At 39.5% G+C, this 23,431-nt stretch overlaps 1 protein-coding gene across 1 annotated transcript in view; it reads left to right on the top strand.

Annotated features, from left to right (window-relative positions):
* The window catches only part of LRRC9 (leucine rich repeat containing 9), a 38,604-nt gene that overhangs the window by 12,653 nt on the left and 2,520 nt on the right, over positions 1–23,431 (top strand). The window contains exons 12-30 of the mRNA XM_048949490.1: positions 1,498–1,609; positions 3,117–3,252; positions 4,110–4,256; positions 5,275–5,396; positions 6,440–6,649; positions 7,472–7,591; positions 8,490–8,681; positions 10,127–10,252; positions 11,192–11,326; positions 13,651–13,828; positions 14,238–14,458; positions 15,175–15,297; positions 15,798–15,928; positions 16,406–16,514; positions 16,862–17,001; positions 19,103–19,239; positions 19,483–19,700; positions 19,908–19,976; positions 21,777–21,869. Of these exons, the coding sequence (XP_048805447.1) occupies positions 1,498–1,609; positions 3,117–3,252; positions 4,110–4,256; positions 5,275–5,396; positions 6,440–6,649; positions 7,472–7,591; positions 8,490–8,681; positions 10,127–10,252; positions 11,192–11,326; positions 13,651–13,828; positions 14,238–14,458; positions 15,175–15,297; positions 15,798–15,928; positions 16,406–16,514; positions 16,862–17,001; positions 19,103–19,239; positions 19,483–19,700; positions 19,908–19,976; positions 21,777–21,869 (2,719 nt within the window). The remainder of the gene's footprint in view (positions 1–1,497; positions 1,610–3,116; positions 3,253–4,109; positions 4,257–5,274; positions 5,397–6,439; positions 6,650–7,471; positions 7,592–8,489; positions 8,682–10,126; positions 10,253–11,191; positions 11,327–13,650; positions 13,829–14,237; positions 14,459–15,174; positions 15,298–15,797; positions 15,929–16,405; positions 16,515–16,861; positions 17,002–19,102; positions 19,240–19,482; positions 19,701–19,907; positions 19,977–21,776; positions 21,870–23,431) is intronic.

Raw genomic sequence — 23,431 nt, 5'->3', positions numbered from 1 at the left:
ACTGTTCATACTCTTTTGATCTTTTCTTTCAATACAACGTGAAGCAGATTTGTTCATCCCTTACTATCCTTTGCATAAAGTTGGAAACACAAAATGATCATCACTCAAATTATTTAAGCTCATACTGGGTATCAGATTGTTCCTATGCTGGGGAACTCAGATTGGTACAGCCAATAGGATTTGGAGTTCTTTTCATATTACCTGGAGAGAACAGAACTTTCTAGGAAGTTCCTCAGAGTGTTCTGTATCATGGTGGTACAATATTTCCTGCAGGCTGCATGGAAAACTGTCCTAGTGTGTTAGCTCCTAGAATGAATTGGCCATGTTGGATCTGTTCATGAGTAGCAAGAGCCTGTTCCAATTGATCCCAGGCAATTTATGGCATCAATCTCCCTTAAATGCAGTTATGTAGGAATCAGCCCATGCTTTTTGCTCAACACTGTTCTTAAATTGAAACAACCTTTTGGTTTACTGCTAATTTTGGTAAAGGGAGAAATGGGGGAAGGCAGTGAAGTCAGGAAACAAAGGAATAATTATCAACAGTGGTGTAATATTTGCTGCTGTTAAAACAGATTGTGTTACTTTCTTTCTTCTCGTGCTACAACTACCTTCCTGGTAGAGGTCTTCAGCAAATTAAAGACTTTTTCTCTTGCAGCACCATTGTGTTTTAACCCCTGCACACAGCTCTCGCTCACTCTCCTCAAGTGGAAGGAGGGTGAGAATCAGAAAAATAGAAGTGTGAGAACTCATAGGTTGAGATAAAGGCAGTTTTCTATGTAAAGCAAAAGATGAAGGCGCATGCAAAGTAAAAGAAGGAATTCATTTGCTACTAATCCATGAGCAGGCAAAAGCTCAGCTGCTTCCAGGAAAGGAGGGCTTCCTGTGTGTATCGCTTCCTTGGGAAGACAAGTGCCATCATTCCATATGTCCCCACTTCTTTGCCCCAATTTTTCCTGCTAATCATGACTCCGTATGGTATGAGGTATCCCTTCCATCAGTCTGGGTTGCCTGTTCTGGCTTTGCTTCCTCACAGCTTCTCATGCACCCCCAGCCTGCAGGGCAGCTCAAGAAGCAAAAAAGCCCTTGGCTCTGTGTACTTTTCAGCAACCACTAAAAACATTGGTGAGTTATAACCACTATTTTCTTCAAAAACCCAAAGCACAGCATCACATTAGCCTTTCCCTATGAAGAAAATTAACTTCATCCGAGCCAAAACCATCACAAGAGCCAAATAAAAAGGTACATATTTGTAAAATATGATCAAGGAAATGGAGGCTGATTGTACCAATTGTAAAGATTCAGGAAAGACGGTTCTCTCTTGCAAGTGATTTTGAGATTACAGTGAATATTGTAGAATTTGCATTAATTTTAGTCTGCTATCTTATAAATGTTACCTAAATTTGTATCAGCTTTCTCTGGTTAAAGTAGCTATACTGGTATTTTGTCTGCTTTTGTAACTGCATAATGAAAACCTGAAACCTTTCTTTTCTTCTTAAGAAACTACAAAGAGAAGCTGGAGTATCTCTTTTATGTATTTAATCCTGAGTGGTCAGAAAAGCAGCTGCTTCAGGTACTGGAGGATGGCTTCCATGACATGGCAATGCATGCGGTATGCTATGAAATGGACAAAGACTGCTATAAGTAAAGGAGAGCAAAGGGAGTAGTCAGAAAAGTGCTGCTCTCTTCTCCCCTCTTCTTTCATCAGTTTTCTATTCATTTGTGTTTCCTGTTTCTTCCCTGTCCTTACCATATTTCTTCATTTTACTCCTGCTTCGCTCTTCACATCTTTATGCCATCTCAGGCAAAGCCATGATTAGCACTTTCCCATTTTTCCTCACCGTCTTCTTGTCCTTCCCTTGCCCTTTCTCTTGCTGTTGCACATCATCTCTTCTCACTCACTGCTTCTCATCTGTGTCCCTGTTGGTTTGCCAGTACTGTTGCTGTTCTATCTTGAATGTCTCCACAGTTGGTGCTGCAGCACCTCTGTGAGCTGCCTGTGGATCACATTGATTCAATCATTTCTTCAGTCGTTTACCTTTGAATTTTCATTTCTGTGTGTTTCAACACAGTATTATTTTGTTTTTCCTACCATGGCTATTTTAAATCGTATCAAGGATTTTCAATTCTTTCAATCTCAGTTCCAGTAATGCAGCATCCTGTGTCCTGTTTTGCAAGCCTTGTCCTAAAACTAAATCACCACATCTTTTGTCCTTAAACACAATAAGATTAAGATCAGTATTTTCTCTGGTATTTCCAGCTACCCAACCCTTACTATTGGTCCCTGCTGGCATGGATCCTAGTTGTTAGTCCAGTCATAAACCCTTGAAACTGTCAGTCCTGTCCCAATGACCCCTTTCAGCACCAGACTGAAAAAATAGCCAGACAAGTGTAATACATTATTTCATGATGAGTAAAAAAACTTATGATCAGAAGAAGTATTTTCACAGGCTGACAGAATGCTTGAGGTTGGGAGGGACCTCTGGGAATCATCTTGCCCAACGCACCCATTCAAGCAGTCGCTAAGAGCAGACTGCCCATGACCTCGTCCAGACACATTTTGAATGTACTTCAGATGAGGTGGAGATACTTCATATAAGGAAGTTTTTCTTTTGCCTAACGAAGGAAAAATACAGAGTAGAAAAACAAATTCATGGCAGCGTATCACTCTTCTCTGTTACTCTCCTTTTCTTCTTTCCAGCCTTTTGCATGTCTGCCTTTCTTGCTTTTCTCCAAGAGAAGATCAGAGTTTTGGACAGCAAGATTTTATCTTCAAATATTTTTTTGCTATTTTCAGCTTTTGCTTTGTTACCATTTGCACTGTACTAGTTTACAAAGGCTGCACTGAGATTCTTATTTGTGGCATTACATGTATGTAAGCATAGGGGAGGACAGGCTCTGCACACAAAACTAACAGTTGGATCTTGTCTGTTTCTCTCATTCTGTTAAAATAACACCATCAACCATTTTCTCTTTCTCTCATTTACTCTTTATTCTTCACTTTTCCTGCCTGGCATCCCTTATTGTAATTCATGTGTATATTTTCACGCTGCTTCAATTTGTTTACATTTCTATGGGATGGACTAAGTCAAAGATACTTGGGCCTTTAATCTTTGCAGCAGCCTGGGAGGAATGAAGCTGTCCTTCTTTGTAACAGCCTGAACATATGTGAATGTCCCAGAATAGAGTTTCTGAAACAGCAAGCCAAGACTGAAGGCAAAAACAGGAGTGATCCTGAGGAGTCATTCAGGCATGGTAATCCAAAGTTTGGAAGGATGTAAAACTGATGTTGAGTGGCTTGTATAATTGCTGTATTTTGTGCTATAGGCCCAAGGCCAAGAGCTGGTATATATAACCTTGAAACGAGCTCTGAAACTTTGTGGAAGTCTGTTTCAGTGGCATTTCTGCATATTAGGAAGCTCCACAAAGGAATTGGCCTACTACAAGTAATTTGCAGACAGGAGTTTGGGAATCCATGGGAAATATTCTCATCTGAGAAATAATTAGCCATATCTAATCTTTTCATGATCCAGAAGCTCTAGGAAAGGACAGAGCAAAGAAAGGCACAAATACATTGGGTTAATTTGTGTGCAGGACAGGACACCAAAAGGAAAAATATATTGTAGGTTGGTTTTCAAGAGACAAGGCTTTGGCAGTCATGCAGTGTGACTGTCATTTCTGTGGCTTGGGAATGATCAAATTTCAACCAAATCTGACAAAAAAATAAATTAGAACTCTCAAAGATAATCAAGCATTCACAACTTTTGTAGAATTACGGCTAAACATAGATTAGTTTCCCTCCCAGGTTCTACTGTTCGTTAAATCACTCGTAATTCAGATTTTGTTTACTTTAAATACTAGCCAGCTAGAAAAGTTGTATTTCAGTGCGTACTTGGTTTTTTGCCAGTCTGTTTATTTCTTGAAAAACACAGATGTTGATAATGATTCCATGTTTATTTTATATGTGTCCATATATATATGTATGTATTACATACTTAATAGACCATTCATCTACCAGTCAAAGATGTCTTATTACATTAAGCACCATAGTTTTATTATCCCATCCCCACTCCCTAAGCTAGAAGCATTAAGTGTCTTCTCTCCACACTTAGGGACAGTGATAATTGCAAAAGTTTTCCTTGGCCACAGTGCTCCAGTTTGTCCAAAGAATCCCATCTGCCAAGTCAATTACCCAGAAGCTAATTCAGTATTCAGGCCATGGAAAAGCCTAGAAAGGGGCGCATCTCCTTCAGGTAATGGTATGTAGCAGTAGGTATTTGTTAGCAAAAAATTTAAGGTTAAAGTAACCTTTGTTTTCTAAACTCATCTTCCACTTTGGGTGTCAAGATGTTTCATTTCTTGGAACAGACTCTGCTTACCTGAACTACTTGTTTTCAAAGACAAGAACAAGTCAGAAGATCCCTCTTTGAATAAATATTTGTGCTAATTTAATCCACAGAGTGGAAGTGAGCTGTGCCACGCTGATTTTAGCCATTAATCCACAGTAAGAGTAGCATGCTTCTAGAGAAAAACAATGTTATGAGTAATGAGCTTAAATCTGTATTGTATGATCACAGCATCACAGAATTGTAGGGGTTGGAAGGGACCTCCAGAGATCATGGAGTCCAACCCCCGGCCAAAGCAGGTTCCCTACAGCAGGTCGCACAGGTCGGCATCCAGGCAGGTCTTGAACATCTCCAGAGAAGGAGACTCCACCACCTCCCTGGGCAGCCTGTTCCAGTGCTCCGTCACTGATGTGCATCCTCTCACTGATAAATTCCATTTTACCCTTCCTTTTCAGGAGAACACAGAGTGGAGACTGAGTAATAATTTTACCTCTTCTGTTTGATGTTCTTTCTAAACATTCAGGTGCTTAAAGTGAGCAGCATCTGTCACTTTATAAAGGAATTGGGTTTGTTTCTGGTTTTTTAGAATGGAAGAAAAAGCAGCATCATTAGGAAGATGATCACGATGTAATGAAGTACTTTTGGACAGTGCAGCAACAGAACATTGCAGGAGAGCAGTCTGTGATCTCCAGATCTGAGTTTGTCTTCCACAGGCAGTGATCTTCATGCTGGAATTTGGCACATGCTCATTCTGTGTGGGAGATTAGATAGCCAACTTAAAGTCTCTTATGAGTCTGTATGGCAAAGAAAGTCTAATAGCAGGAAGGAATAAGTCTGAACTACCTTCCTGGAAGCAGATATCTTTGGTTTATTAGCATTCTGAAATGAACACTTAAGAACAATGTATTTTTTTCAATTTCCTCCACTGTAGAAATGTGGGCTTCTTTGAAACAGAGAAATTGTGACAGCAGTGGATGGCAGTGTGAGTGGTTTGTATTTGACCATGGCCTGGTCCTGCCAGAATACATTGCTGACCTTGAGTACGTCACACTGGTACGTACTTTGTTTTTCCTAGTGTGATAGTAGAGGTTAAATTTGAAACTTCAGATATCAAAATGAAAAAAAGCAAATAGGTGAAATGAAAGCCTGCTCTGCTCACAGGACCTGCCAAGCTCAGCTTTAAGTCTGGTTCTCCTCTGTCCATTCTATCAGATCCAGATAAAGCTTATTTGGAAATTAGTGAGACACTTTCCACTCATAGGGGGAGCTGGAGGAAGCTTTTATTTTGTAGTTCTAAAAGGCTAAGCGAAGAAAGCACAAATCCCTTAAGTTCTGATAGTAAATGGAAATGTATTTGAAACATACACCCAATATCAGTAAGAATTCCTTTCCTGAGGTACCATGCAAGGTGCAACCAATAGTATTGACTTTAAAATATCTTGTTTTCAAGAGATATTTAGTGAGCAAATGATTTTTTAGTTGTTTGGTTTAAATTGTGAGTTGTAAAGTATTGGGAGAAAAGAAAGGAGATATATTTCGTTTGCCTGATATCCTAAGCAAGTTTTCCTCAAGTAAGAATCGTTTCTGTTTATTTTTACATATAACCCATGCAATGCTGCTCTTTCACTCATTTAGCTTCATAACTTGCTGCCAAGGTGCAAAGGGTGATTTCAGTCTCTGAGCTCCTCTGTGTGCCTGGTAGAAACAAGAGTACAAATAAGAGTTTCTGAGGATATTCAGCTCTGGGGAAAGGAAGAAGTAGAGCAGAATTCACTGATGGGCTGCCTGGTCCCATGCTTCAGTTGTAGGCTGCTCTACTGTGACTCTTCAGTCCATATGTGTACCTCTTTTGGCTCTAGCCAGAGATATATATGATATATAATGACCTATATAAAAAGTCATCAGGTAGTGCAATGATACAACTTAAACCTGATGTCTAGCAGATCTGTGTCACAGAAAGATGATTTCCTAACTTCTCTGCTATGAATTCCCTGATCAAACTCCTCTGGTTCGATGCTGAATGTTAGATTTATTACTTAAGTAAAAAGCAGACAGTTTACAAATCTTAGATTCCTCTTTTTAATGTATCTACATAGGTCAAAGACAAGTCTCTGTTTTCTACATGCAATATAATTGCAGAAGAGAGAATGAGAAGCACAGAAGTTTTTATTCTGTCTCATGATTTGCAACGTGATGATGAAGTTTTGAACATGGCACCATCAGTAGAAGTGAGGCCTAAGATTACTTGTTTAGATGAAGTAAAAATACTTTCAGTAGCTAAGGCCAATATCTACAGTCAGCTACAGGTGAGGTATTGCTTTTTTTTTTTAATATTTGCTTTTTTCAGCAGAATAAGTGTGTTACAAAATCATTACTTTGTTGTTCAGGTTGACCAGAGAAAACCAAAGATGGTCAATTACAAATTAATGTTTCCATTTGAGCTCAATTCTGATATTGCTTAGGTTTACTTGAAGTCAGTAGAACTTGTGGTCCTCTGCCCATCAGTTTCATGCAGTGTGAACAACTGTTGCTTCCTATTTGATAAAGAACAATGAAAAATATCTGATGCTTCCTATTATGAAATGGTTTCCAAACTGTCCCATTTTTAACTCCGGTTTGTGAGCTGATGTAATTTTTTTTTAGTCTGCTGCTTATATTCTCAATCCCATTTTACTTTACAGCAACCTTCATTGCAATGTAATTCCAGCAACTGTCCTCTTAATTTGCCTTTTCCTAAGGGTCTGCATTTTGTGTCTCCTTGGCCTCACTCTTCCCATTCTGCTCTTTAAGAAACAGGGGGAACTGCTGAAGTTGCTTCATGTTCCCTTCTCCCATCAGCTGATAGACTGTCTTTCCATCTTACCCAGGTTGCCTTTATTTTGTGAAGAAGAAAAGAAATATTCTTCAAATTAGTGAAAAATGACTAATCATAGCCTTTTGTTGTCTTTCAATATTACCTGTCAATCTGCATTCACCTTTTACAGTCTTTTTATGATTTATCAATAGGATGGTATTTGTATTTGCACTCCAATAGCTGAAGCTTTATATTTTTAAGGCAGCTATGGAGTACTACAGAATTTGACTGCATGTCTGATAAAATCATAATTTCTGATGTACTTTTGGCCTAGGTCTTGAATTTGCATGGAAACAGACTGAAGAAGCTGCAGAACATCTCTAGATTTAAAACACTTCGAAAGCTTGTTATCAGCTTTAATGACTTTGCTTCTTTAAATGATATTTATGACTTGGTGAGAAATCAAGGTTTTTTCAACTTTTTTTTTTTTTTTAAGAAGAAATTTTGACTAGCATCAATATTCATGCATGTGGGGTGGACTCACAGGACAGGGTTGAGGCAGGAAGTGTACATCACAAAAGAATGGGGGCTCACCTAGGATCACAAATGCTGTGGTCCTATTAGCAGCCAGCAATTTTCTCCCATTTGAATCACAGTATTACAGCATTATCACTTTATCACACATCTGTCCTGCACAGTGGTCATTTCAGTTTAGTAAGTAGTAACACCTCATGCAGTACCTGAATTCTCCCCCTGGCTTTGCCACTGGGCTACTTGATGATTCGTGTCACGTTGCTTTTCTCCTTCATTCCTAACAAGTGAAATAATTGTAGAAACTATCAAAGTAAGGGTGAATAGAAAGAGCCAAATCTAAATGGTCTTGGAGCAAGGTGCTAAGGAAGGCATTCATTTTCAGCCTTAAAATGCCACACTGTGCATGGATGCTTTTGTAGTCTTTAGACTGGAATGACTAAACACTCTTAAGTCCTAACCAGGACCTCTGGGCTTTCCCATCCTGCTATATGGAATCAGGGATCCAGTTCCCAGGTTACCTCCTACCACTTAGGAGGATCCTGATATGAACTCAGATGCACTCTCCCCCTTTCAAAAACTTCCTAGCATAACATGCCAAAGTGCTCTGCCAGGTAATGGCTCCTTTGTAGTCTTGGAACATTCTAGACTTCCCTCAACAGAGACAGTTCAGAGCAAGGGAAGTCCTGAACACTGGATCCAGTTATATCTATTTAAAGATTCTGATTACTGACTTTAAAGATACCTGATTACTTTAACCAAAGTTTATTTTGCAATACTTTTGGCAACACAACTGTCTTCAAACCTGTGTTGTTTTGCAGCCCAACCTGGAGTATTTGGATGCAAGCCATAACCATGTGATCACTCTTGAGGGCATTAGAGGCTTAAGCAAACTGCAGTTCTTTGACCTGAGCTGGAATCAGCTGAAAGAGTCCAAGGAAGTTTTGAACATCTTATGTGAACATACTCCCAGTTTACAAAGCCTGGACATCAGACACAACCCATGGTGTAAGGTAGATACCAGTGCTTGAAGTCCCTAGGAAAGCATTCTAACCAGGTCCACAGTTACATCGTAAAGGCTTAAAAGTTGGTCCCGCACCTTATTGATTCCAAGGTCCTTCCAGTGAAAGAAGCTTTGTGAACGTTTTATGGCATCTCCGTTCTCACAAAGCCTTTGCTTTTTTCTGTGGTCACAGCCTGAACAAGTGCTAGAAAGTGAGCCAACGTACAGTTAGTCTGGCACTGCGTGCATCTCAGCAGCAGCACAGCTGTGCTGGCTGGAGCTTTGGAGAGAAAGCCAATACTCAGCCCTTTTACTGACACTTGTGCATGGATATTGCCCAACCAGCTTCTGAAACAAATGTTTCTCTTTATTTCTTTTGAATCACTATGTTTTAACATTATTTCAATAGCATAGTGAGAATCAACACAGTTAACCCTTACAAATCTGAGGCACTGAACAACACTTAGTATTTAAATGACCATTAAAAAAAATACTGAGTATTTTGTCATTCCAATTCAGGCAAACAGAAATACTTTCTGAGTAGAATACTTCTCTTAAATACTTTGAATAGCAAACCAACAGGAAACAGAACTCCATTCAGACACTCACTGGTCCCTTTAAGCTTCACTGATGCTTCTCAATACTTGTTAAAATATAAAAAGAAATAAGAGCTGCTAGTTCCAGTCTGTGCTTCTTTGTTGTGATTAATTAAGCTTTTATCAGATTAAACTTTTAATTTTGCTAATTTTTTTTTGCCATCAACTCTGTGTCAACGTGGTAAATGTGGTGTACGACACATCCCTGCTTTGACATCCGACTACAACGGTTAGTTAGTTCAGAGCAAAGCAGAAAATCCTCATCACCTTTCAGAGGATGCATTCTACCAGCTAGCTCATAAAAGACTGCATTTGGGTTATTTAGCAATCAAAATATATTGAAAGAACATCCACAGACAAAGGCATTGTTATTCATCATGTGAGAAATGTGTATTCCATGTACTGTTTTAAACTAGTGGGCAGTCTAACATATTCCCTATTTATGGGATACATTTGGTTGATGTCTTGAGGCTTCAGTGACACTTCTGAATCCTTTAAACATCACTCACATGTCCTATGGAGCTTTCTTTGTCTTTGTAATATTTCTAGCATGTAAATGGAACTCCTAAATACAGCTCATATATTAATGAGTGCTGTAAGATTAGTAGCATTCTGAGCAAGCCGTGTGACTCCAGACCAGTTTATTTCTATCAGCATCACATAAAATCAGGATGATCAAAATTGGCCCAAAGGTAACTTGTGCTGCATGTTTCTGGCAAACTGAAGATCACAGCAGAGCTCAACATCCCTGAGCTGACAGTAAAATAACCAGAAAAGAAATGGAAGCCTCCTCCTGGTATGAACTGGTATTTAAAAAGAGAAGAAGACAGATGAGAGTAACCTTTTTTGTCTCCTCAAGCCCACCTCCATCCGGCTCAGTGTCATCGGCCGACTGAAGACTCTCACTAACCTAGATGGAGTCCTGATTGCTGATGAAGAAGCTGCAGAAGCACTATACTATATTGAAGGATCAGTGATAAACAAGGTGTGATATTCTGTTCTGTTACAACTTACAGTGAGTTCCACCAAAAGGGAAAGCCATGTGAACACTTCTACACCTGTGTTTGATGTTGTGGATGATGCTTTAAAGAGCACTTGGTTTTTCATTGTATTTTTGTTATTGTTTTTTTCTGGAGACAGGTGTTTTATCTTTGCTTCAATCAGGAGATCTGAAAGTACTTAATAAATGTAGGTCTTACAAAGATCTCTGTTGTTACCATGAATTTTGCTTTGTCGTGGTGCTGGAAACAGTCATGTCCAATTCCTGCTGAATACAGGATGCAAGAAAGTTTCAATGTTTGCCAAATAGAAACAACAGAGGGGAAAATAGCTGGCTAATGGTACTACATCCTTCTTTTAAGTATCCCTTGCTTTAAGGTCTTTTCTATGGGTAAATTTTCAGAGTACTTTACAACAGATATGGAGCACATCCTCCCAACCCTTGAGCACAAGAACTCTGGACTATATCTCAAAGCAGTCCTGAACCTTAGGCTGAGCTTAAGTAACACACACCATGGACTGTCTAGTTGGAACTCAATGCTGGCACAACATTTATATGATCAGAGCACAGTCACAGCACAACTGTCTGCTCACAGTGAAAGCTAAGCAGGATCCTCCTGCAAAGAAATGGACAGATACCTTCCCAGGAAAGTCTGTAAGGTCAATACAGAGGATTTAATGAGGTCTCCCTTCTCTGCTGTGAAGAACATAAGCACTGAAAACTTTAAAAATTTGATATGTGAGACCTTATAGGAGTACTCCAAACCACTAGACTTATTAGATCTATGATTTATCATGTCAGCTGATATATCACCTGTTCCTTTCAGGAGCAGAAAATTTGTATGCCCTTTACTGTATGCTGGTGAACTGTGTATGGTATCATTTATTACGGACTCAATAAAATATTTTCTTCTTTTTTCTCTAGACATCACTGTTGAAATATTCTAGGACTGATGAAGAAAAGCCCCCCATTCTCAGTGTATTTTCTTGTGCTACAATTCTGTCTCAAATCAGCAAGAACAGGGTGGATTTACAGATGGAACATAACTGGTATTCAATGGTAAGGCTGGTGCTGTTTCATATACTTACATCAACACTTAGATTAATCTATGTAAATGTTTCCATTTGTTATCTTAAAACATTTTAAAATATATTAGAGAAAACTTGAAAGTCTAACAAGAACTTACCTTGTTTCTGATTATAGCCACCTCCAGACTTCTCACAGGAGGAGGTTTTGGATGCCTGAAGAGGGCATTTCAATTGCAGTTTTTGCAGTGCCATTTTCCTTTTAGCATAAAGAGATTTTTAAAACCAAGGAGTGACTTTATGCAAAAAGCAGGCAAAAAAAAAAGCATTTTCTGGTAATTTCTGTGTCCAGACCACTATGAGCTCTCCGAGCTACAGCAAGTCTTATGTAAAGCCATTCAGACTAGGGTTAATTTCACCTAACATTTGTGGTCTGCAGCACAGATAACCACATTTGAACTATTAAGCCTAGGTTCCTTCTATAGGCAAAGCAGACACAAAAACAGCTGTGGGACCTGAGTCCTGGCAGTGTTCAGAGGGGCGCCGCAGTTTGAAGTGCGCTGCCCTCTAGCAGGGAGTCTTACAAGCTGTCACAGATGGAGAGATCCCTATTGCTGATAGCAGTGTGCTGACACGAATTTCTCAGTGGTTCTATAAAGATTTGGAGTAACAGTGAATCTGTTACTTGAAATAGGTCTCTCCTACTCTATCATGTCTACCCTGTCTCTGAAAAAAATTTGGCTTCCAGCACCACGTAATTCTTGTTTTGTTGTAAAGGGCTAGAACCAGGTGCTCTAAAGAACCAGAAGTCTTTTCCTTATTTAGTCCAAATCATCCCACTTCTTACTTTTTGAGATCCATCCTCTAACCAGTATTTGTCTGTTAAACAAGAGATGCATTTACAATGCAACTGAGACTGTTTTGTTATACCCAGTGCCCAGTCAGATCTGAGCTCTCAGAGTGCTTCAGGCCATACAGAAAAAAGTCTCTCCTGCATTCTCTAGTGCCTAGCATTGTAGCAGAGCCAATACCATAGATTTTCCTTCACTGGAAGGATTAATTTATGTCTCTTATTTGGCTGTTTATGAGTTTATAGGAATTTGGTATCTTTCAGAGTTCTGCTTGTCTGACAGATTGAGCCAAAAGTCACCGCTGGGGTTGAAGGGCAGTGGTAAGGCTCATGGGTGGATGGAGAGGGAGCACAGTCACACCAGGCTTTTTTCCTTCCACGAAACTGAACTAACAGGCAGCCACAAGAGTCAGAGGAAAAAGATCCAAGGTCACCCTAACCTGTTGTGACCCAGCAGTTGAAATCACGCTAATCCTCTCAGTATGAAAGGTTAAAAGCTCCTCTGTCAGTTCAATTTGCTACCACAATGTAGAATAGCTAGAGGAAAGCACATATCTGTTGATAAGCATAGCATTTCATTCTGTGTGCATTGGGGAACTCAGAATTACTGAAACTGCTGGGAAAGTTATTGCATTGGCACGTGTCATGTATCTTTTGTGATATCAGAGAGAAAGGATTCACAGTGAGTACAATACATATTGGGGAAAGGAAATAACGTAGCCCAAATTGTTCTTTAGTCATTAACAAATGACACTGAATGTTTTTGGTTGTATTTACAATACTGGATATTATGGGTCTCTACAATGCTATCCAGTTTTTTAAAATTGAGGCTGTGTGGTCATTTTGTTCCTCCATTGCACAATGATTTGTTAACACACTGCAGTATCAGAAAGTAGGGGAGCCATGGTCATGCAAACAGGTTATGGATAGCACTGACAGCCTACTAGACTACTTGTACAGTCAGTGAGTATACAGATGTCATAATTATAAAATATACAAGAGAGTTTGGCCATGATTCAGGACTCAGCATCTGCCAGACCAGATAAATATCCAGGTTTAAATATCAATCCCCTGGTGTTATGCTGAAATCCTGCTTCCATTACCAGGATTCCATTTCCATCTAAACCAGGCCTGGTGTAGCATGAGTACCTGTAAAACAGACTAGGCACTAAAATAATGTATTGACAGAAGGATTTAAATCCCCCAAAGCTACCTAAAGGCAAACGCAGGCAAGAAAATAAAAAGGCTATGTTCAGATTGCTTCAACAGCAGAGGTGCATTTTGGAACTGGCATAACTTATGTTATGAGGGAGAAGCTGAGGTTTTTCTAAATTGTACGACAGATCAGCAGTTCTTTCACATAATGAGGAAATGTCACATTCTGCATCTAATAACTTGTCAGAGGTATCAGTAGGAAATGTACACATGGAAACTGAGCACAGAACAAATAGGTGGAATTGAATTGATTGACTGATTTCTTTTAATTCTAGCAATAAGTTTTATTACAGATCACTGTCTTAAATCTGGATGACCAACATCTCTTCAAAATTTCCAACTTGGAAAAACTGGAGCACTTAAGATGGGCATCATTTAGCAACAACAATCTCACACAAGTAGAAGGACTGGAATCCTGTCTTAACCTCGAAGAACTCACTTTAGATGAAAACTGCATTTCCACACTCGATGGTAATACATTTACCATGGTAGTGGCAATTCAGGCTTTTAAGCTAGGACTCAGTAGAAATGCTCGTAGTGAAATATTGTATAGAGGTGAGTTTGGATTTTCTAGCTACTCTGTGAGCTTTTCAGGTATTGAACAACCTGATGTCTGGTTGCTGAACATGTATTTAGTTGAACTGAAGTTAGGGATTGAGGCAGAGAAATTACATTACAGCAAAATATGTTGTGGTGTTTTGTTGTTTTGTTTATTATTTGGCATATTTACCTACATTTAATTGATAGAATGGTCATGACACAGTTACAGTTGGACCTATTAACACAAACTGTGTCCCTTATAATTTGTTTTACCATCTGTATCAGCCACCTGTTTCTGTTGCACCTAACTATTTTAAGTACATTTTGTTTGTTTTTCAAGGAATTTCAAAGCTCACCAAACTTACAAGACTCAGTGTAAATAAGAACCATCTTACCAGCCTCAAAAGACACGTGTTTGAGAATCTGTCTCATCTTCATTACATCTCTGTTGAGAACAACAGGATCACATCTTTAGTTGGTTTAAGGAAAACATACTCCCTAATAGAATTATACATCAGTTATAACTGTATTTCAGCGAGCCAAGAGATACATCATTTAAAGGTAAATATGAATTTACTACTTCAGAGGTTAATTTGGTTTTTAACACGTTAGAAATATTTTGCTGCTTGGAACTGAGGAAGCTGAACTGCAGAGCACAACTCAAGGTTCTGCCTTTGAGAGCTGCATCCATCTAGCTTTGCACTTGGACCTAAAGTGATCAGAACCCCTCAGTAGCCTTTTTGACGAGTGCACTTTTAGAAGGAGGAACTAAAGCCTCTACATAGATGGGGCTCAAAACTTTCTGCAGTTGAATATCACATACACTGCGTAGGCCTCACGGCTTATAAACCAAGCAATAATTTTGCACGTCACACAACCACACACGCAGCAGTTCCAGTTCCTTTCAGCTACCATATGTATGACAAACTGCTGGCTGCTGTCAGACACCAACTAGTGGGAGCCTGAGACCCTGGTCCTTATTTCTGGTAAGACTCTCTTAAAACTCTGTGAGAAGACAAAGGCTTTTCTAGGGCACGTTAGTATAGTTTTCACTTACTTTGAGAGCTCTATTTGTAGATGGTACATTTGTCTATTTGTAGGTGGTGCAAAATGTTTTTAATCTAAATGAAAATATCTGGACTCTCTTAAGTGATCAGTTGGTTTTGACTCTTGCAGGTGACAACTGAAGAGACAGCTGAGAACAGAGTAGCCTGAAAGCACCTATGTATGGTTGTTTAAAAGTAATACTAACAAAAGATTTGTTTTGCTCTTCCCAGGGTTTAACTAATCTGATAATTCTGGACATGAGTGGAAATGGAATAGTCTGGAAACAAGATAACTACAGACTATTTGTGTTATTCCATCTTCCCTCTCTCAATGCTTTAGATGGCATCTCTGTAGTAAGTCACGCTGTATGCAGATTATTACCAGATTTTTTGTTAAAATCATTCTTTTATAAATCAAGCTCCAGATGACTGGACTCACTGACATCACATATGTAACTTTTCAGGTACTCAGCAAGAGTTCCATTGCTTGTTTCTATCTATTTTTAGTCATACTTTTTGAGATAGAAATTGGCTTTTTGTGTTCTTTTTGTAGAAGTACCTACCACTATAATGTCCTGGCACATTGCTGGAGTTCTGGGGACTTTAAGTCGTGGAGCATCAGCATGATCAGCTCCAACTGTGAAATCAGTGAATATTATTTAAAATTCTTTGTTATGAACCAGCTGAGAGAAGGCAGACTAGTCTGTTGTGTAAGACAAATGGCCACATTTTTAAGGCAAAATGACACCTTTTAAAGTTACTCCAACTGCAAATATTTTCGTGTTTCTTAAATTGCTATCATAGTTGTAGATCTGCATTAATGTAGCAGACTTCCCTTGAAATGCATTTAACAGGAACCTGCGGAAGGAGAATGTGCAAAAGACTTGTTTGAAGGCAAACTCACCTCTGACATGATTGCAGATAGGCTGGGACATTCAGACTTCACCGAAATGCAGGAATTAAATTGGGCAAGCTCTAACATAAGGTGCGGTGCTTTTCAGAATTGCACTTTTTAACAGTAGCGTTAGAATGCAGTTAGAATGTGAAAATCTGAAACTAAAGCTAGTGTTTACCAAATATGCCAACTGGTAATTCCCTTCCCAGCCTACAGCTAAATGAAGAAGGGAAGACTCCATTGGAGCAATGGCAGCTCCATCACTGCTGGAAAGCAATGAAAACAGCCTGAAGCTGTTATTCTTTAGCTGTACAGGCAAAAGGAGCAGACTGTTGCAGGCCCATGCTTTTGGTGTCAGAATCAAGTCAATTTCTTACTATTGGGGAAAGAAAACTGTGGATTTGTTTGAGATTTTCATTAGATTGCTTATTCTGTAGGAGCATGTTACCTTTCTAACCAACAAGCCAGCATGTTAGGGCTCTGGTCATGCTATATACGTCCTTTATGTCTTATTTTCTGATATTATGTGTACTCTAATTCCATCATTACATTCTTTACTTAATTCAGAGCTGTAGAGCTGGTGCCAGCAGATCAGTTTAGAAGTGTCAACAGTGTGAATTTACAGAACAACAATCTCACGTCTTTCAGTGGATTAATCTTCCTTCCCAATGTCAAGGTGAGGTGCTGACAGCCTTTTCTATTTTTACCAAAAATAATCAACTAGTTTCCTCGGATTGAAAATACATCTTTAAGCTCATGCAATATGCTCTTTGTGTGGTTTTGTAGCAACAGCCATCAACTGGCAAAAAGCTGATTGTGTCCACTGTTTCAAGTATACACTATTGTTTCACCAAACTGATCCTAAAGAAAACCAGTGAATTGCAGCAGACATTTTAAAGCACTCCAGGCTGACCAATTTTGTTTCTAAAAAACGAAAATTCTGAGTCAGAAAAGTGTAATTGCCAGGTTTGCTAATGCCTTAAGGTGGGGCATTCATTTGATTAACTGTGTTTCCTTTGCAAGGTACTATGTCTGAATTACAATCACATTGAATCAATACTGCCTGGACAAAAATCTGCAAATGAGTTAACAAACAGGCAGCAACTGCACCGAAAGGTGATCTCTAGTGGTTATGGACAACAAGAATATACCAAAGGAAGAAGGTACCAGAAGCTTTTAAAGTATGCCTGTGTCTCATTTGTAGCCCACTGAGGAAGGAAGAGCGATCTTCAACCAGTCGATGGAAGTTCCTTGCTGTTCTGTTTTGGGTGTTTTATTGTGCTGTTGTGGGTATTGGTTTTTGCATTCATTTTGCACACTTACAACGTGTTTGGCATAATCTACTTGGCTTTTCTGTCCTAAATTCTTTGGGTGCAAGTTGTCAGGCCAGTTCTTCACCAAACTAATAATACCAGTCTTCTGTCACCCATCCTTTGGATCCTGTCACACAGACAACTAGGCACACATTGACATTTATTCACCTTTCTACACAGGATTTTGTTTTGAGTAAGGGAACCTTCTACCTTTCTCTGGCTGCTGGTTTGATCTGGAACAGTGTAGACATGTACTTCTATCAGGTTGATCATTGATATTCTGTGCTTCATTCTTCAGGTTAATTTGTATGTTATACTACAAAATGTTATCAGTGTGAAGAATATGGTGAGATATCACAGAATTGTAGGGGTTGGAAGGGACCTCCAGAGATCATCGAGTCCAACCCCCAGATAGATAGATAGATAGTATTTCAGTCTCTTGAGCCTGATTTCTGAAAATACGGCTGCCTTGAGCTGTGTATTATGCTGATAGCCATCACAAACACTTATTAGAATCAATTTGTTCAGCCAGTTCAGGATAAAATACCTTTTATGACCATAAACAAGGCTTTTGTTTGTTCAGACAAAATTCAGACACTGGTCTCAGACATAGGGTTTGGATTTTGTGTGGTCCTGTGTGCAGCCAGGAGTTGGACTCAATGGTCCTTGTGTGTCCCTTCTGTGATTCTCTGATTTATCCTGCCATTAAACCTCCTTTCCTTCTCTTATTTCATAAGTGAGAATACGCCATTCATCTTCCAAAGGAGGTGGTTATTCCTCTTCTTTCTTCCTTCTGCCATCTACAGTAGGTCATGTGTTCTAAAGAGCATTTTCAAATCACCTTTCAGTTTGCACTTCTCTCTGCACACAGGACTGAAACTGCTGAAACCTGTCAGGATTCATTTGCTTTCTCCTGTATACAAGAAAACATCCGTAGCCAAATTCAGTTTTATCATATCAGAAAACACTTCCAGAGTCACCATGCAGAGTTCCCTCTACACCGTGGTCAAATTTTATGAACATAACATTTACAGTGCATCAGAGAATCCTGCAAAACCTAATTGTTATGTGCATTCTTCTCAAGAGCTCCCCAGACTCTTCTTGTCTTTATTTTTGCATATGCTCAATATTGGGGGTGTGGGAAACCATGAATTTGATTCACATTTTCTGTGGGGAAGGAACGCTGACAGAAGAACACATGGATATTGGGTGTTTGGGTTTCCATCATAACATGACAAATTTTTGTGCTCATTTTTCTCTTGTGAGATATGAATGTTTTTCACACAAATTGGAGACTCAGAAAGGGCCTTAATTACAGAATCACAGTGTCAGAGTGCTTGGAAGGGACCTCTGGAGATCCTCCAGTGCAACCCCTGCTCAAGCAGCTCCCTACAGTAGGCTGCAGAGGAAAATATCCAGGTGGGCTTTGAATGTCTCTAGAGAAGGAGACTCCACAGCATCGGTTCGCAGGCTGTTCCATTTCTCTGTTCATATGAACTCATGTTCATATGGATCTTCCTGTGCTCCAGTTTGTGCCCACTGCCCCTCATCCTGTCACTGGGCACCACAAAAAGGAGCCATGTGACTCCCTGCACTTTAGACATTTATTTATGAGCACTGATAAGATCCCCTCTCAGTTTCCTCCAGGCTGAATGGTCCCAGGTCTCACAGCCTTTCCCCAGAAGGGAGATGCTCCAGGCCCTATCCATCTTTATGGCCATCACTCTCTCCAGCAGTTCCCTGTCTTTTTGAACCTGGGAGCCCAGAACTGGACACGGTGCTCCAGATTTCTTTTCTATGTTCAGGTGTAATTTTTGTGAAACCTGTTCTAGTGAAGCTGCAGTCATCTATACATGCTTTTCATAATTGTTTCTTCAAGTGGGAAAAGCTAATATTTCTTTTTTTGAAGGAAAACCATGATGTTATATTCTTGTTTCATTTCTTGGTTTAGGGATGCAGGGTTTGAAGAAAGTCTGCCTCCAATAATGCAGAGTTTGGAAGTTCTTCATCTGGGCCATAACGGAATTACTGACATGGCCTACCTACAGCTTAGCAGGCTGAAAAACCTCAAGTTTCTATTTTTGCAGGGTAAGCGATAATAATTTTTCTTTACATTAATTCAGGTTTTACTTCCCTTCCCTTGTGTCCAGTACTAAGTTAGTAAGTTAGTACTTCCCTTATGTCCAGTCTTACCTGTGTCTTGAATTTGTGGTGCTCTTCTCTGGTCTTGGCCCAATGCGAATGATGCCCTGTCTTTAATTCTTACTATGGCTGTAAGTTTCCTCAGCTACTGAGCAACGAAATTTCACACATTTCCTCTTGGTACGTTAGGAAATTTGATCAGACAAATTGAAGGACTTGAAGGCCTCCAGTTTCTGCAAGAGTTGGTGCTGGACCACAACCGCATTAAAAGAATTTCACAAGGCTCTCTTGCTGGACAGAGCGATCTTCAGACTCTTGATCTAGAGAAAAACCACATACGAGAACTGAACGGTTTAAAACCCTTGGTAAAATTGCAGAAACTCTTTCTTCAGTTCAACAGAATTCAGGTAGGTTGTATCTTTGTTAGTGATGTAGATTCCATGGACTAAATGTTGTAGACTTCATTCAGACAAAAATCCCATTTTCTTCTACGGATTTGTCTCAGTAAAATTACCTGTATTTTCCCCCAAATACATACAGCAGCTGCAAGATTTCTGAGGACTCCTGACACAACAATTTTTTAACTTTTAAATTTTTTGTTAACTTTTGGACAGGAAATATCTGAACTAGAAAAACTTCAAGTTATTCCTAGTCTCAAGGTGCTCTCACTGCATGGAAATCCAGTGAGTATGATGGTTGTCACTGCTACATAAAGCAGATATGTATTTCACCCTAAAACTAAGTATTTACCCTTTATAATTATTGAAACTATTATGATTTTTTTTTCACTAAACAGATCGTTCTACTATTATTGTTTCACGTTTGAAAACTTAATAGAGTACACAATGGTACTGACTTGTAGCTGTCAGTGCAGCAGCGTGATCAGAAGACACTCATTCTTCAGCACATTCTTCTTCACTGTGCTGCAAGATAAACTTAAAATGCATGTGTTTGCATGAGTACATTGCAGAGATGATTTGCCCTTTCAATTTTCCAAAGCAGGTCAGATCTGTGAAGAAAGGTCATAGAATGTTAAAGGATCTCTGAACCCTGAGATTTTGTTTTTAAAATGGTCTCACAGCAATCTTTTTTGCTGTCGTGCACATTACCCCTTGAAAAAGTCCTGGAAAGAAGTTTGAGGTTTCTTGTTTTCCAGACATGCTCCTGTTCTTCAACGTAGAACTGTTTGCCTTTTTTCCCTGTGAAAGCAAACTGCTAGAACACAGTAAAGAAAACTCTAGCCCTTTTGATTTTATGAACACAGAGCTGTGGGACAGAAGACAGATAACACTGCCACACTGTAGAACAGGATTCATTCCCAAAGTACATCTCAGTGGGGCCAAATGTATGAAGAAAATCTGTAGGATCTCAGCCTGATGTATTGAGCACTGCTGAGCTTTAAAGTAGCATCAAGCATAAATGGAAACAAAAATACATTTTTCATTGTTTGTTTGAGAACAAATGTGACTTTCTTCAGTTCTTCCACTTCAGTTGAAAATATGGGTCATAGTGCTTGTTTTCGTAAATAGGCCCTTGAAGATTAGACTGAAAGCTGAAGTTCTCAGGTTCTAAATGCTTAAGTATTTTCACCATAAATCTGCACTTTGTGGTCTAAAGCAACAGCTTGAAACACATGGAAGAGAGAAGATGAGGGTATATGTTGGAGAATAACACACACACTGCAGTTGTGGATGCTATTTTCAGTGGACAGCCTTCAAGGGGCTATATAGAGTGGTAAACTAACTGGTCTCTGCAGCAGCTGATGAAAAGGCAGGAGCATGTCAAGCAAACTGAAAGCCACCCAGTAATTGCCAGAACAGTCATATTCTTCTGAGGAAAAAAGCCAAACAAATTTCACTTGGGAAGTCGCTGTTCCAGAGTCTACTTTTTAGAATCTAGATCTAGACTTCCCCTAAAGGAGACAGAGATGGCAGTCTCAGCTCTCTTCTATACAGTGTGACATTAAGGAGAAGTGCCTCACAGGGTAGCAGTAGCAGTATCTGCCACTGCAGTCCACGCTGCAGATAGCATATAACCTTTTCTTTTCAGTAACCTTTTTTATTACGATAGAACTCTATTGCTAGCACTTTCTGTTTCCAGCACAGCCTGCATCTCAATGCCTCTTCTTAAAAAAGTGTAAAGCTGCTTCCTAGTAACTTCTTTACAGGGAGCACAGTGCATTTGAATTCTTGTGTGTTTGAAGGCTATGACAAGTTGCTGCGGTCCTGCCGAATATGATGGCAAAGGTACAAACATTCCCCCAGGGTGCAACTTTGCCAACGCAGTCATTCGTGGTTGCTTAAGTTGAAAACCATTGTTCAGATATGTATGGTCATTTACACCCAGATTGGGTTCTGTTTCTAGGACAGTAATATTGGTCTGAGGTTTAGTTCAGACACTTAGTAACGTTGCTGAGGTCCTATCAGATTGTCTTATTGGATGCGGACCCCATTTCTGAGTTAAATTCTATTTTCTTCATACAGGTTTATCTCAAGAAGAACTACCGTTCACTGCTTGTCATCCAGCTGCCAGCACTACAAGTGTTAGATGGAATTGCAGTAAATGCAGAAGAGAGGGTAAAAGCTGAGTACCAGCACTTAGCGAGTTTATAGTAAATGTTACTTCAACTCTTAGGACAACATTCACATCACTTACTGTCCTGTAGATCTTGCCCTAAAGTTGCCACTGACTAAGAAACCAAAAGAAGGCGTGACAGCAGTTGGGCATCAGCTGTGACCACTGTCTGTCACACTGACCAGTGTTATTCCTCATTATTTTCTTGTGCTCACCCATCTGTCAGTCTGTCTGCGTTCACTGGGTGTGCCTCATCTCCTTTTACAATACAAACACACTGGAACATACATTTTTGGTAGGGTTCGCTGTTAGGTTGCCTAAATATAATAATAACAAAGCAGAGAGCCAGAGAGGAGGCTCGCTCAACACGTGTCTCCTGCTAACAGAAGGTTCTTTGTCTCTGTGGTTCTCTTTATCACTACGACTCCGCTCACTGAAAGAGTTTGTTGTCAGCACAACTGATCTGTGTTTTCTATATCACAGCATGACATTTCTCTAGAGATTTGTTGGATGAACAGAACTCTTTCCTCGCAGCTCAAAGGACTGCAGTATTCATTTTAACCAACCTTTTCCACAGAAGGATCAACCGAGAGTAATGAGATCTGGAGTCTGTTCCCTCTCTTCTGTGCAAGGCAGTTCTCTCCATGTATCCATTTCATACTGACACAGCACAGAAACAATTCTTTTACACATTTGAAACACAACTACTAAGGATGCTGAGAAGCCTCAGTAAGACTGGATTTACTCTCATCACCCTGGCCAGCCTTTCCTCAAAACTCTTTGCACAGTTCATAGACAAGAAGCACAGCCAGTAGGCACCTACACCACAACATTGTTCCACTCCAAATATCTTCAGTTCTTTACTGCCATGATGCCCTCATCACGCTCAACCAAGTCCAACCACAGCTATCCTTTATTTAGCTCTTGTCAGAAATGTCTTGGCATAAATACATCATTGCATAAATAGAACCTTTTAGCACAGTTTTGGTTTAGAGATACTCGCAGAGTAGCAGCTGTTACTTGATACTGATATTGGTCACATCTTCACTGTTTTGCCACATCTCAGCCTTCACGTTGGTAGTAGGTCACTGCTGAAACCAGGAAGGTTGAAATCCCTGTACACAGTTCTGTCTCAAAAATGAATCTGTCACAAGTGTGCTGTCATGGATCTTTGAATGCTTACATTTACATCTTTGCTTGGAGTCTCAGGACCTTTGTAACTTCTTGTCCTAGAGAAACACATTTTCCCACTTAATGCCACAATGCTTATATACAAGAGTTCAAAGCACTTTTGGATTGAGTAATTTCATGTGTTAATGTTTTATTTCAAAACTGACCTGTACTTTTCATGGATATCACTTAGATAAAAACATGGCAGAATGAGCAAAGCAAGAGAAAGCAGTAGAAGCAATGTAAGGACTATCTTTAGAGAAATCTCTGTTTTATGTTTAGGTTCAGTGAAGATGTTGTATCTCATTAGCTGCAACAGAACTGAGCCATTTTCTCATTAGATCATTCAAGTGGAACAACACAAAAGATCTTTCATGTTTGTCAGTTGCATTTT

The sequence above is a fragment of the Lagopus muta genome, chromosome 6 (genome assembly GCF_023343835.1).
Source record: "Lagopus muta isolate bLagMut1 chromosome 6, bLagMut1 primary, whole genome shotgun sequence".
NCBI lineage: Eukaryota > Metazoa > Chordata > Aves > Galliformes > Phasianidae > Lagopus > Lagopus muta.
Note: the sequence above shows the minus strand (reverse complement) of the source record. Positions and strands in the feature narration are given on the sequence as shown.